This window comes from Theropithecus gelada, chromosome 6 (assembly GCF_003255815.1).
Source record: "Theropithecus gelada isolate Dixy chromosome 6, Tgel_1.0, whole genome shotgun sequence".
NCBI lineage: Eukaryota > Metazoa > Chordata > Mammalia > Primates > Cercopithecidae > Theropithecus > Theropithecus gelada.
Genome location: NC_037673.1, coordinates 172,688,899 through 172,707,553, shown reverse-complemented (window position 1 = coordinate 172,707,553; position 18,655 = coordinate 172,688,899). Strand labels below are relative to the sequence as shown.

General features: G+C 45.7%; 1 protein-coding gene across 1 annotated transcript in view; it reads right to left on the bottom strand.

Moving 5' to 3' along the window:
* FAF2 (Fas associated factor family member 2) overlaps positions 1-17,473 on the bottom strand; it is a 61,999-nt gene extending 44,526 nt beyond the window's left edge. The window contains exon 1 of the mRNA XM_025387146.1: positions 17,309-17,473. Within this exon, the coding sequence (XP_025242931.1) occupies positions 17,309-17,371 (63 nt within the window). The 5' untranslated portion in view covers positions 17,372-17,473. The remainder of the gene's footprint in view (positions 1-17,308) is intronic.
* Positions 17,474-18,655: the final 1,182 nt, after the last annotated feature.

Genomic DNA, 18,655 nt, shown 5'->3' with positions numbered 1-18,655 from the left:
AAAAAAAAAAAAAAAAAAAAAAAAGAAATCTGCAATATAGGCCGGGCGCGGCGGCTCACGCCTGTAATCCCAGCACTTTGGGAGGCCGAGTCAGGTGGATCATGAGGTCAGGAGATCGAGACCATCCTGGCTAACATGGTGAAACCCCATCTCTACTAAAAATACAAAAAATTAGCCGGGCGTGTGGTGGGCGCCTGTAATCCCAGCTGCTCGGGAGGCTGAGGCAGGAGAATGGCATGAACTCAGGAGACGGAGCTTGCAGTGAGCTGAAATCGCGCCACTGCACTCCAGCCTGGGTGACAGAGCAAGACTCTGTCTCAAAAAAAAAAAAAAAAAAAAGAAATCTGCAATATAATCTTCTAAAGGCTTTGAAAGGTTCTGCTTCTAGAAAAAAAGAAAATTTAATCTCACAACTTCACATAAGGGAAGGTCTAAAAAAAAAAAACTACTAACATCCCTTGAAGAATTTTCACTTAGAATCAGTTTGGCAGCCTGGGCAACACAGTGAGACCCATCTCTACAGAAAATAAAAACATTAGCTGGGCATGGCGGTATACGCATTTAGTCCCAGCTACTTGGGAGGCTGATGTGGGAGGGTCACTTGAGCCCGGGAGGTTGAGGCTACAGTGAGCTATGGTTGTGCCACCGTACTCCAGCCCAGGTGACAGAACAAGACCCTGTCTCGGGAAAAAAAAAAAAAAAAAAAGAATCAGCTTGGAAACACCAGCTGTGGAACCAAATGGTCTGTGCAAATCAAGATATAACCATATCTTAATCTCAAATAATAGATTCTCAAATATTTGATAACTGATTGGACCCAAATAGCAGTACACAAGTGTGGATGTTTACTGTATAAATATTTGAATATACATAAATACCACATGAATAAACATTTCCAAAAAAAACCCCCTACAATATTCTTTATCCAAGCAATTAAAATAGGTGGGGGCCGGGTGTGGTGGCTCACACCTGTAATCCCAACACTTTGGGAGGCCAAGGCAGGAGGCCTTAAGGACAGGGGTTCGCGCCCAGCCTGGGAAACATGATGAGACCCTGTCCCTACAAAAAAAGGAAAAGAAAAAAAAAGAGTAAGTGGAAGAAGTGGCTGAGCTTTGTTGGAAAGTTAGAGACACAAGTAATTTTAATTTGTGCAGCAGCAATAGAAAAATTTAAGGCTGGGTGCAGTGGCTCATGCCTGTAATCCCAGCACTATGGGAGGCTGAGGCAGGCAGATCACTGAGGTCAGGAGTTCGAGACCAGCCTGGCCAACATGGTGAAACCCCGTCTCTACTAAAACTACAAAAATTAGCCAGGTGTGGTGGTGAGCACCTGTAATCCCAGCTACTCGGGAGGCTGAGGCAGGAGAATCACTTGAACCCAGGAGGCGGAGGTTGCAGTGAGCCAAGATCAAGTCATTGCACTCTAGCCTAGGAAACAGAGCAAGACTCTGTCTCAAGGAAAAAAAAAAAAGAAAGAAAAAGTAAAACAAAAAACAAAAAACACACAAGCAATAACCCTTTATTCTAATTCTACCACGCACTAGCTTGGTAACGTTAGGCATCTTTCTTAGGTTTAGCTTCCTCATTGGTAAAATGTAAATAAAAAGTGCTCAGTCCCTTGGGTTGTGCAGATTAAAACAGGTTAGCTACTATTACTATTGAGAAACAGGAGGTCTTCCAGTATCTGAGTGAGGAAAAAAAAGAAACACGAAGGACACATTAAGGAGACATTTGTAAAAAGCATCCTGAGATGAGTCTGAACTAGCTTAAAAGGTTCTGAAGTAATACAATTAGATTTTGGGGGAACCAAATAAATTATCTTTCATTAATTCCTTTTTTTTTTTTTTTTGAGATGGAGTCTCACTCTCTTGCCCAGGCTGGAGTGCAGTGATACCCTCTTGGCTCACTGCAACCTCTGCCTCCCAGGCCAAGCGATTCTCCTGCCTCGCCCTTCCAAATACAGGAGTGTGCCACCAGGTCTGGCTAATTTTTTTTGTATTCTTAGTAGAGATGTGGTTTCACCATGTTGGCCAGGCAGGTCTCAAATTCCTGACCTCAGGTGATCCACCCGCCTCAGCCTCTCAAAGTGCTGGGATTACAGGCATGAGCCACCAGGCCCGGCCCCCATTAATTCCTATTCTAGTATTGATTCTTTCACTTAACAGACTTAATTCCACTAAAACAAACAGAAACAAAAAGTATGCTGGCTATATTCAATCTTTCCTAAATGTGAGTTTACCGCTCAGATTCAAGCAGAAAAGTTGTTTTGAGAGACATGAAGGTATTTCACTTCAAAAACACTATAGAGAAACAAACTTTATAGGTCCTCCAAAAATAATCTAATAATTTGACCTTCCCTGTTCCCTGCCCATCCCTCACTCCTTCTAGGCTGAGAAAATCTGCCATTATGTTTCAAGATAGCTTGAAATCACACCCCTAGAATTTCACATGCATAAGATGTATATATATTAGCAAAATTTAATGTCAAGTCACAAAATGTTAAAAGTTTATCACTGGCCAGGCGCGGGGGCTCATGCCTGTAATCCCAGCACTTTGGGAGGCCGAGACGGGAGGATCACGAGGTCAGGAGATCGAGACCACCCTGGCTAACACAGTGAAACCCCGTCTCTACAAAAAAAAAAAAAAAAATACAAAAAATTAGCCGGGCATGGTGGCGGGCGCCTGTAGTCCCAGCTACTCAGGAGACTGAGGAAGGAGGTGTGAACCCAGGAGGCGGAGGTTACAGTGAGCCGAGATCGCGCCACTGCACTCCAGCCTGGCCGACAGAGCCAGACTTTGTCTCAAAAAAAAAAAAAAAAAAAAAAAATTATCACTTTTCAATCTTAAAACTTGACATGAGGGGATGCTCTAGGATTTAGATTCAACTACTTATTAAACATCTATTGCATTTTATTTTTTTTGAGACAGAGTCTTGCTCTGTCGTTAGGCTGGAGTATAGTGGCGTGATCTCGGCTCACTGCAACCTCCGCCTCCCAGGTTCAAGCAATTCTCCTGCCTCAGTCTCCTGAGTAGCTGGGACTACAGACATGCGCCACCACACCCAGCTAATTTTTTTGTTTTTAGTAGAGATGGGGTTTCACCATGTTGGCCAGGATGGTCTCGATCTCTTGACCTCATGATCCACCTGACTCGGCCTCCCAAAGTGCTGAGATTACAGGCGTGAGCCACGGCGCCCAGCCTATTAAACACCTATTAACCAAGCACTATAGTATGTGTTTTCTGATCCACTCTTTTTTCTTGTTTTGTTTGGAGAACAGAATCTCACTCTGTCACCCAGGCTGGAGTGCAATGGTGTGATCTCAGATCACTGCAACCTCTGTCTCTTGGGTTCAAGTGATTCTCCTGCCTCAGCCTCCCGAGTAGCTGGTACTACAAGCGCCTGCCACCACGCCCGGCTAATTTTGTATTTTTAGTAGGGTTGGGGTTTCACCACGTTGGCCAGGCTAGTCTCGAACTCCTGACCTCGGGTGATCCTCCCACCTCTGTCTCATAAAGTGCTGGGATAACAGGCGTGAGCCACTGCACCTAGCCTTTCTGATCCCTTTTTTTTTTTTTTTTTTTTTTTAGACAGAGTCTCGCTCTGTCTCCCAGGCTGGACTGCAGTAGCCACATCTCAGCTCACTGCAAGCTCCGCCTCCTGGGTTTACCCCATTCTCTCCTGCCTCAGCCTTCCCGAGTAGCTGGGACTACAGGCGCCCGCCACCTTGTCCGGCTAGTTTTTTGTATTTTTTTTAGTAGAGACGGGGTTTCACCGTGTTAGCCAGGATGGTCTCGATCTCCTGACCTCGTGATCTGCCCGTCTCGGCCTCCCAAAGTGCTGGGATTATAGGCTTGAGCCACCGCACCTGGCCTCTGATCCTTTCTTATAACACCCCTGTAAAGTTTAAAAATATTAGTCATTAAATGTAAGACCTAAAACTATAAAAATCCTAGAAGAAAACCTAGTAGTACCATTCTGGACATCAGTCTTGGCAAAGAATTTATGACTAAGTCCCCAAAAACATTTGCAACAAAAACAAATATTGAAAAGTGGGACCTAATTAAACTAAAGAGCTTCTACACAGCAAAAGAAACTATCAACAGAGTAAACAGACAAAATGGAAGAAAATCTTTGCAAACTATGAATCTGACAAAGGCCTAATATCCGAAATATATGAGAAACTTAAACAATTCAATGAGCAAATAATAGTAATAATAATAACCCCATTAAAAAAAAAAGGGCAAAAGCCAGGCGGAGTGGCTCATACTAGTAATCCCATCACTTGGGGAGGCCAAGGTGGGAGGATTGCTTAAAATCAGAAGTTCAAGACCAGGCTAGGCAGCATCTCTAAAAAACATTTAAAAATTAGCCCAGTGTGGTGGTGTACACCTGTAGGCCCAGCTCCTCTGGAAGCTGAAGTGGGAGGACCACTTGAGCAAGACTCTCAGGCCACAGTGAGCTATCATCACACTACTGTACTTTAGCTTGGGAGAGAGAGCAAGAACCTGTCTCGAAAAACAAAAACAAAAACAAAAAGCTGGGTGCAGTGGCTCACACCTGTAATCCCAGCACCTTGGGAGGCTGAGCTGGGTGAACTGCTTGAGGTCAGGAGTTCGAGACTAGCCTGAACAACACAGTGAAACCCTGTCTCTACTAAAAATACAAAAATTAGCTGGGTGTGGTGGTGTGCGCCTGTAATCCCAGCTACTCAGGAAGCTAAGGCAAGAGACATCGCTTGAACCTGGGAGGCAGAGGTTGCAGTGAGCCAAGATGGCACCACTGCACTCCAGCCTAAGCAACGGAGTAAAATATTGTCTCAAAAAAAATAAAGGGAGGTGGGTACAAAGTACATGAACAGACACTTCTCTTTTTTTCTTTGAGACAAGGGTGTCACTCTGTCACCCAGGTTGGAGTGCAGTGGCACCATCTTGCTTGGCTCATTGCAACCTCCATCTCCCAGGTTCAAGTGATCCTCCCACCTCAGCCTCCCAAGTAGCTGGGACAACAGGCCCACACCACCATGCCTGGTGAATTTTCTGGATTTTTGGTACAGTTTGGGTCTTGTCATGTTGCCCAGGCTGGTCTTAAACTCCTAAGCTCAAGAGATCCACTGCCTAAGCCTCCCAAAGTGCTGGGATTACAGGTGTGAGCCACCACACCCACCTCAGACACTTCTCAAAAGAAGACATATACAGGGCTGGGAGTGGTGGCTCGTGCCTGCAATCCCATAATTTTGGGAGGCCAAGGTGAGTGGGTCACTTGAGGCCAGGAGTTCGAGATCAGCCTGGCCAACAGGTGAAACCCCATCTCTACCAAAAAATACAAAAGTTAGCTGGGCATGGTGGCACGTGCCTGTAGTGCCAGCTACTCGGGAGGCTGAGGTAGGAGAATCTCTTGAACCTGGAAGGCGGAGGCTGCCGTGAGCTGAGATCATGCCACTACACTCCAGTCCCGGCAACGAAGTGAGACCCTAAGGAAAAAAAAAAAAATATATATATATATATATATATACACACACACACACACACACATATACACACACATACATACACACTCACGGCCAAAAATAGTCAACATCACCGATCATTAGAGAAATGTAAATCAAATCACAATGAGTTACCATTTTGTACCAGTCAGAATGGCTACTACTAAAAAGTCAAAAAATAACTAGGTATTGGCAAGGCCATAGAGAAAAAGGAATGCTTATACAATATTGGTGGGAATGTAAATTAGTTCAGCCACTGCAGAAAGCAGTCTGGGGATTTCTCAAAGAACTCAAAAAACCGAAACTATCATTTGACCCAGCAATCCCATTAATGTGTATACACTCAAAGGAGAATAACTCGTTCTACCAAAAAGACACACACTCATATGTTGATCAAAGCATTATTCATGATAGCAAAGACATGGAATCAACCTAGATGCCCATCAACAGTGATCTGAAAAAAGAAAATGTGGTACATGGCTGGGCGCAGTGGCTCACGCCTGTAATCCCAACACTTTGGGAGGCCAAGGTGGGCAGATCACAAGGTCAGGAGATCGAGACCATCCTGCCTAACACAGTGAAACCCCATCTCTACTAAAAATACAAAAAATCAGCCGGGCGTGGTGGCGGGCGCCTATAGTCCCAGCTACTTGGGAGGCTGAGGCAGGAGAATGGCATGAACTCGGGAGGCGGAGCTTGCAGTGAGCCGAGATGGCGCCACCGCACTCCAGCCTGGGCGACAGAGCGAGACTCCATCTCAAAAAAAAAAAAAAAAAAAAAGAAAAAAGAAAATGTGGTACATATACACATAGAATACCATGCACTTATAAAAAAGAACAAAATCACATCCTTCACAGCAATATGGATGTAGCTGGAGACTGTCATCGTAAATTAATGCAGAACCAAAAAACCAAATACCACATTCTTACTTATAAGTGGGAGCTAAACACACTGAGTACACGTAGACACAAAGATGAGAACAACAGACACTGAGGACTACTAGATGGGGTAGAGTGGGAAGGGGGCAAGTGTTGAAAACTTAAACTAAGTGTTGGATACTACGCTTACAATCTGGGTGATGGGATCATTCATACAACAAATCCCAGCAACAAATCATTGACTCATGTATCAAACCTGCACACTTACCCCCTTAGCTAAAATGAAAGTTGAAAGAAAAAACAAAACACCCACACCCACACCCACACAAATATCTATGTCATTTTGCAGATACAGAAACTGAGGCCTACAAGGATAAAGTAACTGTCAGAGATATCAAATTGCTAAGTTCCTAATATGGACCTCTTTCCCCTACACTGCTGCAAAGATGAGAATATGGTTAACTTTCAACGCTCAAAAAACAAAAAATAAAAATAAAAAAGAGGCTGAAGCAGGCAGATCGCTTGAGTCCAGGAGTCTGAGACCAGCCTGGACAACTTAAGGAGTCCATGTTAGCTGGGTGTGGTGGCATGGGCCTGTAGTTCGAAAGAGAAAAAAAAAAGAATAGAACAAAAAACTCTTTGGGATTGAGATTTCTGGTGAATTATTCACTGAACAAATATTAATCAAGCATCTGTCATGCAGCAAGCACCAAACAAAGAAATCAGTTTGAACCCCCCAAAACTGTGTGGAGTTAAAAGACATGTAAATAATTTTATTATTATGACAATTACTACACACCAGTAAACAAATCCTTAAGTCCTTCAAGGAACTTATCAAGGAAGAAATCAAGGTTCTGAGCTGAAAGCTAGTGGAAAGAGAAATTTCAGGACAAGGGAAGAGCAAGTATGGAGGCATGAGAAGGAATAATATGTTAGGGAAATTAAAAAATATCACTGGAATAGAAATAGAAAGGGTAAAAATGTAAGGTTTGACAGTGAAGTCAGACCATGAGGTACACAGAAAAATTTTATGCTGCTCTAATCAATGCCACTCCAATTATTTTATTTTATTTTTTTTTTGAGACGGAGTCTCGCTCTGTCGCCCAGGCTGGAGTGCAGTGGCCGGATCTCAGCTCACTGCAAGCTCCGCCTCCCGGGTTTACGCCATTCTCCAGCCTCAGCCTCCCGAGTAGCTGGGACTACAGGCGCCCGCCACCTCGCCCGGCTATTTTTTGTATTTCTTAGTAGAGACGGGGTTTCACCGTGTTAGCCAGGATGGTCTCGATCTCCTGACCTCGTGATCCGCCCGTCTCGGCCTCCCAAAGTGCTGGGATTACAGGCTTGAGCCACCGCGCCCGGCCGCCACTCCAATTATTTTTGTTAGAAATACTGTTCTGGGCCAGGCACGGTGGCTCACGCCTGTAATCCCAGCACTTTGGGAGGCTGAGGTGGGTGGATCACAAGGTCAGGAGTTCAAGACCAGCCTGGCCAATGTGGTGAAATTCCGTCTCTACTAAAAAAATACAAAAATTAATCGGTCGTGGTGGCACACGCCTGTAGTCTCAGCTACTCGGGAAGCTGAGGCAGAACAAAGTTGGGAGGCAGAGGTTGCAGTGAGCCGAGATCGTGCCACTGCACTCCAGCCTGGGCGAGAGAGTGAGACTCCGTCTCAAAAAAATATATATATATATATTATTCTGAGGTCAGATGTGGTGGCTCATGCCTATAATCCCAGTACTTTGTAAGGCCAAGGCAGGTGGATCACTTAAGGTCAGGAGTTCAATACCAGCCTGGCCAACATGGCGAAACCCCATCTCTACTAAAAATACAAAAATTAGCTGGGCATGGTGGCACATGCCTGTAGTCCCAACTACCTAAGAGGGGGAGGTGGGAGGATGGCTTGAGCCCAGCAGGCGGAGGCTGCAGTGAGCCAAGACTGTACAATCGCACTCCAGCCTGGGCGACAGATACTCTGTCAAGAAGGGAAGGGAAGGGGAGGGGAGGCAGGGGTGTTCCTCCAGATCAAAATATATCATAAGCCTCTGTAATTAAGTGCAATATTGGCACATATAGGAAAAGACCAATGGAACAGAAATTCCAGCTGAGGCTGGGTGCAGAGGCTCACACCTGTAATTCAAGCACTTTGGGAGGCCAAGGTGGCCGGGTTGCTTGAACTCAGGAGGGTTCCTGTTTCACTGTTGTTTTAATTTGCAATTCCTTAAGGACCTCAAATCCTTAAAGATTTGAGCACTGGGAGTTATAACTAATGTAAATGACGAGCTGATGGGCGCTGACGAATTGATGGGTGCAGCACACCAACACGGCACATGTATACATATGTAACAAACCTGCACGTTGTGCACATGTACCCTAGAACTTAAAGTATAATAAAAATTAAATAAAAATAAAAAAATAAATAAATTATAAAATTATTTAAAAAAAAAGATTTGAGCATCTTCTCATATGCTTACATGCCATCTGTGTATCTTCTTTGGTGAGTTGTCTATTCTGATCTTTTGCCTACCTTTTAATGGAGTTGTTCATTTTAAGTTTTAAAAATATATTTTGGGCTAGGCACTGTGGCTCATGCCTGTAATGCCAGCATTTGAGAGGCCGAGGTGGGCGGCTCACCTCAGGTTAGAAATTTAAGACGAGCCTGGCCAGCATGGGGAAACCCCAGCTCTATTAAAGATACAAAAATTAGCCGGGCATGGTGGCACACACCTGTAATCCCAGCTACTCAGGAGGCTGAGGCAGGAGAATTGCTTGAACCCAGGAGGTGGAGGTTGCAATGAGCTGAGATCACACCACTGCACTCCAGCCTGGGCAACAAGAGCAAAACTATGTCTCAAACAAACAAATCCAGGCAGTCTTCATGACTACTTACCTACGCTACGCAGTTAAGTATAATATAATCATATTTCTGTAAGACAAAGACAGAAGTTCTCTTACCCAGCGAGAATGGGACCCATAACTAATCAATTAACTGAAGTCAAAGTGAGTAATAAAAATATTCTACACAGTATGTCAACATTTCATTTTAACAAAGAACTCACAGTAACACAACAACCTTTTGAGAAAAGCCTATCCTTTTCTTTAGGGAATGGATCCACTGGCACTCCTTTAGTTTTTTGAGAGGGAGTCTCGCTGGGTCACCCAGGCCGGAGGGCACTGGTGCGACCTCGGCTCACTGCAACCTCTGCCTCCCAGGTTCAAGCTATTCTCCTGCCTCAGCCTCCTGAGTATCTGGAATTACAGGCACCCGCCACGAAGTCCGGCTAATTTCTGTATTTTAGTAGAGATAGGGTTTCACCATGTTGGCTAGGCTGGTCTCAAACTCCTGGCCTCAGGTGATCTGCCCACCTCGGCCTCCCAAAGTACTGGGATTACAGGCGTGCACCACTGTGCCCAGCTATTTTTTACTTTTTTTTTTGTTTGAGACAAGGTCTCACTCTGTCACCCAGGCTGGAGTGCAGTGGTGCAATTATGGCCCACTGCAGCCTCCACCTCCTGGGCTAAGGTGATGCTCCCACCTCAGTCTCCCAAGTAGCTGGGATCACAGGCCCACAGGCATGCGCCACTAAGTCCAGCTAATTTTTTTGTTGTAGTTTTAGCAGAGATGAGATTTCACCATGTTGCCCAGGCTGGGATCTTTTTAGCATAACCCATACTGATTTGATTTCTTTAAGTGGAGTGCAACCCTGAACACTTGCCAAGCAGTAAGTGCACAATCTTGCATCTCAATGATTTTTCCCAAAGTCATTTACAGTTAACTTGCCCACACCTAACTGAACAGCAATTTTTTTTTTTAGCAATTTCCCGGACAGAGCCAGTTTAAAGCTTTTCATTTTGGTTTCATATCAATGAAAACTCCTTTTGCACTGGTATTTTATAGGTTTATGTAGTGTTTAATTAAATGCACATGACAAACATAACCAGCACACAGTAGTTTGGGAGCAAACATAACTGCCTCTTGTCAGGAGTACAACTGGACACTTGAGAGTATTACAGAGTAAAGTTTGCAGAAACGCTTGAACATATTACAGAACAGAGTTTAGGGAAAGGAGGATATCTGTTCCAATTAATCAGTCAAGTGAAGGTTAAGGTTAAGAAAGCTTCCACATTAAGCGTTTGTAGACTGTACATGCAGAAGACAAAAATACACAAACAACAAATCTGGAACTAGAATGGGGAAATAAAATAAGATTTGATTACTTTTTAAAATACAATTGTATGTTGCTAACTTGCAACAAGCATATATTACTACATTTTTTTTTAGAAAGAATCTGGCTCTGTTGCCCAGGTTAGAGTGCAGTGGCGTGATCTTGGCTCACTGGTACCTCCACCTCCTGAGTTCAAGTGATTCCCATGCCTCAGCCTCCTGAGTAGCTGGGATTACAGGCCCGTGCCACCACACCTGACTAACTTCTTTTGTATTTTTATTTATTTTGATATTTTATTTTTATTTATTTGAGATTCGCACTCTGTCGCCCAGGCTGGAGTGCAGTGTCACGATCTCGGCTCACTGCAACCACTGCCTCCAGTGTTCAAGTGATTCTCCTGCCTTGGCCTCCCGAGTAGCTGGGATCACAAGTGCATGCCAATATGTCTGGCTAATTTTTACATTTATAGTAGAGACGGTCAGGCTGGTCTTGAACTCCTGGCCTCAAGTGATCTGCCTGCCTCGGCCTCCCAAAGTGCTGGGATTACAGGTCCCCAGCCTACTAGATTTTTTAAAGTAAAAAATAAAAAGAATGCTGTGAACTAGATAATAGTATCTCCAACTTTTTTTTTTTTTTAAGATGGAGTCTTGCTCTTGCCCAGGCTGGAGTGCAATAGCGTGGTCTTGGATCACTGCAACCTCCACCTACCAGGTTCAAGCAATTCTCCTGCCTCAGCCTCCTAAGTAGCTGGGATTACAGGCACCTGCCACCATGCCCAGATAATTTTTTTGTATTTTTAGTAGAGATGGGGTTTCACCATGTTGTCCAGGCTGGTCTCAAACTCCTGACCTCATGATTTGACCTCATGATTTGGGAGGCCTTGACCTCCCAAAGTGCTGGGATTAAAGGCATGAGCTACTGCGCCCGGCCAGTATCTCCATTTTATAGAAAATGAAAGAGATTCAAAGAAGCAAGAACCTGTTTAAGATCGCAGAACTCACCAGAAGCTGTTGAAAAGCTAAGTCATATTTGCAGGGATTTTCAAAGCTCTTGTTTTCTCAACAGTGCCAAATTCTCTGGCAAAAAAACCTCAACTGGACCATCGTATGTTCTGTTTTCAATACATGAACAGCACCATGTGTTTTTTTCCCTTTAGGTAATAATCAGGTGAAGCCAAAAGAAAGATTTTCAAAATGAGTTATAAATTTGATTCTACAGCCCAGCGTTCAGACTGTCATTTAAAAGGATGAGGGCCATACATTTCTTCCTCCTGTGCAAGCAGAAAAGGGATCATTTCTTCCTCTGCTGGCCTGCATAACTCCTTTAGTTCCCCCTTCTCTCTGTCCATGTCATCCTTCTCCAGCTGTTCCAACAGCAATCTAGAGGCAGTGAACCAAGGCACTAGGAGAGTCTGCTATATTTGGAAATCTGGGAAAATGAACGCCAATAAAAGTAACCTTTCACATACCTGCATTAGCTCTCCTTAAAGCCTATGTCCTTATTCTTTCCCATTTGAAATGGTTTAAAACAATTGTCTGCAATAGTTACTCATATTCAACTGATTCCAAAACAAACAGAAGTGGAGAACTATAGAAGAATCCTAGAAGACATCAAATAGGCTGAGAAACATGATATTAAATAAAATGCCTTGGGGAGTTCTAACCAAATCATGTCACAAAAAAAGTGAAACACAGGAAACCTGAGATTTCCAAAATATTTTACTTTCCCTAATTTCAATATACCAAATGAAAAAACATATTGAGAACCAACTTCTAACGTGTCATCCTGTTCTGTCCTAACCCCTGTGGAGATTCCAAACACATACTCCATACTGTTAGTGAAGCAAACCTGAAACCTAGTGCCACTCCCTAGTTGAAAAATCCTTTGATGGCTCCCCTTGTCTACAGATTAAAGTTTAAACCATTTCAAAGCTGGAAGCCAGCTTTGACAGGCCTCCAAAATCTGGCTTTAATTTACCTTTCTAGTCTTACTGTCAGCTTCCAATACTCTTCAGTTCATCACCACAGACACTTCACTTTCCCATCTCCCTACCTTGTGCAAGCTATTTCTTCAGCTTTGAATATTCTGCCCAACACCTGTTGAAATTCTATTCCTCTTCCAAAGTAGCAAGGTATATTGGTAAGAGCTCAGCCTTGAAGTACAGATGTAGACCCACTAGAATTCCACTACCTAGTAGCTTAATCACCTTGAGCAAATACATCGATAGATTTGTTTCCTTATGCATACCACCTATGGTACTTTAAAAACTGCTGTAAGGATTAAACGTAATAGTTATACTTTAACACTACGCCTAAGGCATAGTAGATACTTAATAAATGTTACCTGCTGGCCGGGTCCTGTGGCTCGCGCCTGTAATCCTAGCACTTTGGGAGGCTGAGGCAGGCGGATCACCTGAGGTCAGAAGTTCTAGACCAGCCTGGCCAACATGGTGAAACCCCATCTCTACTAAAAATACAAAAATTAGCCGGCGTGTGGTGCATGCCTGTAATCTCAGCTACCTGGGAGGCTGAGGCAGGAGAATCACCAGAACTCGGGAGGCAGAGGCTGCAGTGAGCCGAGATCGCACCACTGCACTCCAGCCTGGGCAACAGAGAGAGACTCTGTCTCAAAAAAAAAAAAAATTGTTAACTGCTAAACTGCTAAACCATCTTTCTCCCCTCATGAATACTCTTGGTCTTCCCTAAGCTCCACAGCACTCTTTAAATACCACATTATGGCCAGGCGCAGTGGTTCACACCTGCACTTTGAGAGGCTGAGGCAGGAGGACAGCTTGAGCACAGGAGTTCGAGACCAGCCTGGGCAACATAGGGAGACCTCGTTTCTACACACACAGAAAACTTTAGCCAGGCGTGGTAGCACAAGCCTGTAGTCCCAGCTATTCAAGAGGCTGAGGTGGAAGGATCTGCTTGAGCCTTCAGTTCATCACTGCAGTAAGCCATGATCATGCCACTGCTCTCCAGCCTAGGCAACAGAGCTAGCCCCTGTCTAAAAAATTTAAAAAAAAAAATTTTTTTTTTTTAATTAAAAAAGAAAATAGAAGAAAAAATTAGCCAGGGCTGGGAGTGGTGGCTCATGCCTGTAATATCCCAGCACTTTGGGAGGCTGAGGCAGGTGGGTCACCTGAGGTCAGGAGTTCAAGACCAGCCTGGCCAACACAGGGAAACATCGTCTCTACTAAAAATACAAAAATTAGCCAGGCATGGTGGCAGCTGCCTGTAATCCCAGCTACTCAGGAGGCTGAGGCAGGAGAATAGCTTGAACCCAGGAGGCGGAGGCTGCAGTGAGTCGAGATCGTGCCACTGCACCCCAGCCTGAGCAACAGAGCAAGACTCTGTCTCAAAAACAAACAAAAATTAGCTGGGCACTTCTCGTCCTAGCCACTTAGGAGGCTGAGGTGGGAGGATTCACTTGAGTCCAGGAGTTTGAGGTTGCAATGAACTATGATCACGCCACCGCACTTCAGCCTGGGCTGAAGTGTGTGTGTGTGTGTGTGTGTGTGTGTGTGTGTGTGTGTGTGTATCATATACCCATTATTCATGTGTGTACTTGACTTCTCCATTAAGTTACACACAAGATGGTTGTGGATATAAATTTCTAAATCTCTACCACTTATTACTTGTGCAAGCTATTTGACCTCTCAGAACCTGTTTCTTCATTATTAAAATGAACAAGATTAACCCTTTACACTGTTATATTAAAAGATTTAAAAGAGTTAAGGGGCCAAGTGTGGTGGCTCACACCTGTAATCTCAACACTGTGAGAGGCTGAGGCAGGAGTTCGAGACCAGCCTGGACAACATAGCAAGACCCCCATCTCTACTTTTAAAGTTTTTTTTTTTTTTTTCTTTTTTGAGACAGAGTCCCGCTCTGTTGCCCAGGCTGGAGTGCAGTGGCACGATCTCAGCTCACTGCAACCTCCACCTCCCAGGTTTAAGCGATCCTCCTGCCTCAGTCCCCCTAATAGCTGGGATTACAGGCATGTGCCACTATGCCTGGCTAATTTCTGTATTTTCAGTAGAGACGGGGTTTTGTCATGTTGGCCAGGCTGATCTTGAACTCCTGACCTCAGGTGATCCACCCGCCTCGGCCTCCCAAAGTGCTGGGATTACAGGCGTGAGCCACCGCACACAGCCTAAAATATTTTTCTTAAAAAAAGAGTTAATGAACATCAACTGATGCTTGGTATAATGCTTGGCATCTAGTGAGTTTCAACAAATGTTTGTTTAATGGCAATCTGGATAATGAATCTGATCCAGCGATTGCTTATAGAATGGAAAAAAGAAAGATGCATTTCCCTCAATAAATCCAGTTTCATAAGGCAATCTTAATACAGCTCAAACCTGCTACCCACCTCTCTTCTAATAAAGATCTCCACAGTTCTGGCCGGGCACAGTGGCTCACGCCTGTAATCCCAGCCGAGGCGGGTGGATCATGAGGTCAAGAAATCGAGACCATCCTGGCCAACATAGTGAAACCCCGCCTCTACTAAAAATACAAAAGTTAGCTGGGTGTGGTGGCACGTGCCTGTAGTCCCAGCTATTCGGGAGGCTGAGGCGGGAGAATGGCTTGAAACCGGAAGGCATGGGCTGAAGTGAGCCGAGATCACGCCACTGCACTCCAGCCTGGGCAACAAGAGCGAAACCCCATTTCAAAAAAAAAAAAAAAAAACTCCACAGAAGATAAGATGGAAGTTCCTATGCACTTTACTTCAGAAATGCTATCATATATTCATATTCATGCTCTCCCAGTATGAGACTAAAGATACCATAACTCACATTGCTTCACTGCACTTAAACAACATGTTAGCTTACCCCTGAAGAGCTCTAGGGGGTAAAATGGTCTGCCAAAGTTAAACAACACTCTGAAATTGGTGGTCTACCTGGAAGTGTAATGGAAGTGTAAGCTGGTAGTCTGCTGTTTACTCATTCTTTAATTATAATTTGCTGGGTCATCAATTCAATTTCTCTACCAAAAATTCCAATCAAATGTCAATTACATCTACGACAGCATTTTTCCATTTATACACTTCCAACCCACTGCTCAATTTAAGAGGGGAAAAAATAACCACTTCAAAATTTATTATAGTGAAGTCTATTCAAGGAAATTGCAGAAAAGTGAGAACTCGCCAAAAAAATATTTATTATCTCAGCATCTGCACTCCACACTCAACTGTACACTGACATATAAGTTGTACAAGACAGAAGTCAGAAGTCTGGGGTTCTGGAAGATGGACATAGCTTTAAATCTGACATCATCACTTTCTAGCTGTGTAACCTAAGCATTTTATTTCTTGGTCCTGATACCCTTCATCTGTAAATCAGCGACTGTAACAGTATGAACCTCATAGGGTTGTTGTATTAAATGAGGTTATGTACACTAAGTTTACAAAGTACTTACATCTGAAATAGTAAGTGGGATTCCACCTAGCAGCGCTGAGCACTAAGGTTCTTCATAAATATAGCTGAATAAATGAATATTTACACATTTTATATAAGGAAATAAGTGTATCAATAACGTTAGGTCTATCCTAAGTCAAATTAATAGCAGAAATACTATTTGGGGGCATTTTACAGTCCACAAGGCCCTTCTGACATCCATATGTCCATTTGATCTCCAGAACATCCTCAGGAAGTAGATTTTTTTTTTTTTTTTTTGAGACGGAGTTTCACTCTTGCTGCTGCCCAGGCTGGAGTGCAGTGGTGCGATCTCGGCTCACTGCAACCTCCGCCTTCCGGGTTCAAGCGAGTCTCCTGCTTCAGCCTCCCGAGTACCTGGGACTACAGGCGTGCACCACCATGCTCGGCTAATCTTTGTATGTATAGTAGAGACAGGGTTTCACCATGTTGGCCAGGCTGGTCTCGAACTCCTGACCTCGTGATTCGCCCGCCTTGGCCTCCCAAAGTGCAGAAATTACAGGCGTGAGCCACCGCGGCCGGCTTGGGGGTAGATATTTTTAAGACAGTCTCTTCAGAGATAAGAAACTGGTAACAAAGTGCCAAGGTTACCCACCCTAGTGGTATCCTCCAACCATTCTCCAGCTCAAGGGTAAGTGATTAGTGGCAAATGTTCTTAATACGACGTCCTGTATTAACATAACATTCCTGCAAGTTACCACCCTCCTCAAGCATAGTGAAGCACAGGAATCCAGGAATAAGCCAAAAGTAATAAATCCCGTCAGAAGCCACTGATGACACTTATCACCTTGCATTGTTTTCTCACTTGGTGTCCTCCCACACCTCTAGGGCGGGGACCAGGTCTGTGTGTAGCTGCCCCCTTCCCGACCGGAACCCCCAACACGAAACCTGGTATCCAAGAGGCCTCAGTTTGTGGGAATGTTTGTGGAAATGGCATGGGATGTTGGCAGGAGGTTTTTCTGTCAGAGACCCGAACTGACGCCAACTCCGCGGTAGGGATTAAGCGTCTCCGGCAGATACAGACTCGTTGGGCGGAGAGGGTCCGACCGATAACCGGGCTGGGAAGGATGGCTGAGGACTGACGCCGCTAAGGGAAACCAGGGAAGCTGACACGCTGAGGGCACAGAAGCACAAACGAGGCGGGTCTGGCCGCAGCGATGGCTGGAAGGATAGGGACCAACAGAGGCTTGGGGGCCGGGGGAATCAGGGCAGTTGGAGTCTGGGGGGAGGGGGTCGGCCTGCGGGTCTAAGAAGAATCTGAGCCCAATCTGAGGAAAGTTCTGAACTCCTCTAGGGGCCCACTCCCCATCCCGCGGAGGCATTTGCTGCACCGAGTACTCGCTGCTACCTGAAACTGCAGCAGCTTCTCTGTCTGCTCCTGGGTTAGATCCCGCTCCTCAGGCGCCGCCATTTTGCCGCCGCCTCTACGCTCCTGACCCGTCCGCACCGTCACCCGCCGGAACTGACCTCAGCCACAACCACATCCGGTCTGAACGACCGCCGGCGCGCAGCTGCGTCTGCGCGCGCTGGCCCACTAACCCCCACCCCACCCCTGGTCGCCGCCAGAGGGCGCCAGGCTCGGGCCTATCCCGAACACCTCCGGAAACTGCCGAGGGACTGTCGGTACAAGTCGCCCTTACCCTTTAGGCGACGAAACGATCTGCTCGAGACCTAAGATTCCAGAGGAGTCTTGCAGAGCCGAGAGGCCCCGAATGTGCCTCGAGAAACTCCGGAGCGTCCCGAATGGCATTCGGCTGATTTCGGCTGTTCTCTAACCTTTTTCCGGCAACCTCAGATATTCTTGGAGGTTTCTCAGGAGATGTGGCCGTTCCGAAATACCAGCCTTTTGGTCTTTGGCCCCTGACCTAAAGTTTCCAAAAGCTCCTGACCATCTCTTGGGAGGTGCCGAAGGATACTGGCGCGGCATTTCCAACGCCGCCTTCGAAGCGGAAGCTGTGGGCAGGCTTCGACCACCGTCCCATTGCCGCTTCGCGGTCGCTTGCTAGGAAGGGCTGGACTGGGCTCCCCGGATCCTCGACGATTCATGGCGCCCCCAGCCGTCGGCAGAGGTTTCCGTCCACCGCTGTGGTTGCGGCGCTGGAGCCCCGGCCCGGCGTCTGCTTTTCCGTGCCTGGAGTCTTGTGTCTCCGCACTAGCGCTGCACTGGCCCCTTGTCCCTGTGACAGGCGAAGAAAGATCCCTGGACCGCGATTAGGAGACGCGGGTTCTAGCTGCCACCTTGCCAAGTGCTGGACATCCTTGGGCAAACCACTTGGGCTCCATTTTGCCATTTGTTGAATGAGATTCACCAAGAGCCCCTGACGTGCTGCCGCTGCCCCTTCTCCTCGAGGCAGTCTCCTGCCCTTCCCTTCTGCTGCTTACACTGCCCTATCACCATCCCTCAATCTCTATCTTCCTCTGCACGTCCCTTGCCCCTTCTCGTCCGCCACCTCTCTTTAGATTTCCTGTTCTCATTTCCACCTCTGCCTCTGAACGCCTCCTCTGCCCACCTTCCAGAGAGGCCTGGGTCTTGGTACACGCTTTTCTACGGACGACCTGCGTGATTCCCAGCAAGGCTCTCAGCCGCCTGCGCCCCACTCTCATCCCCTTGCAAGGCTGATCTGGTGAGACAGAAAAGGCTTTGAGAGCTGGTTCTGTGAAGAGTACATAAAATTTTGGCTACTTCTTTCCGGAC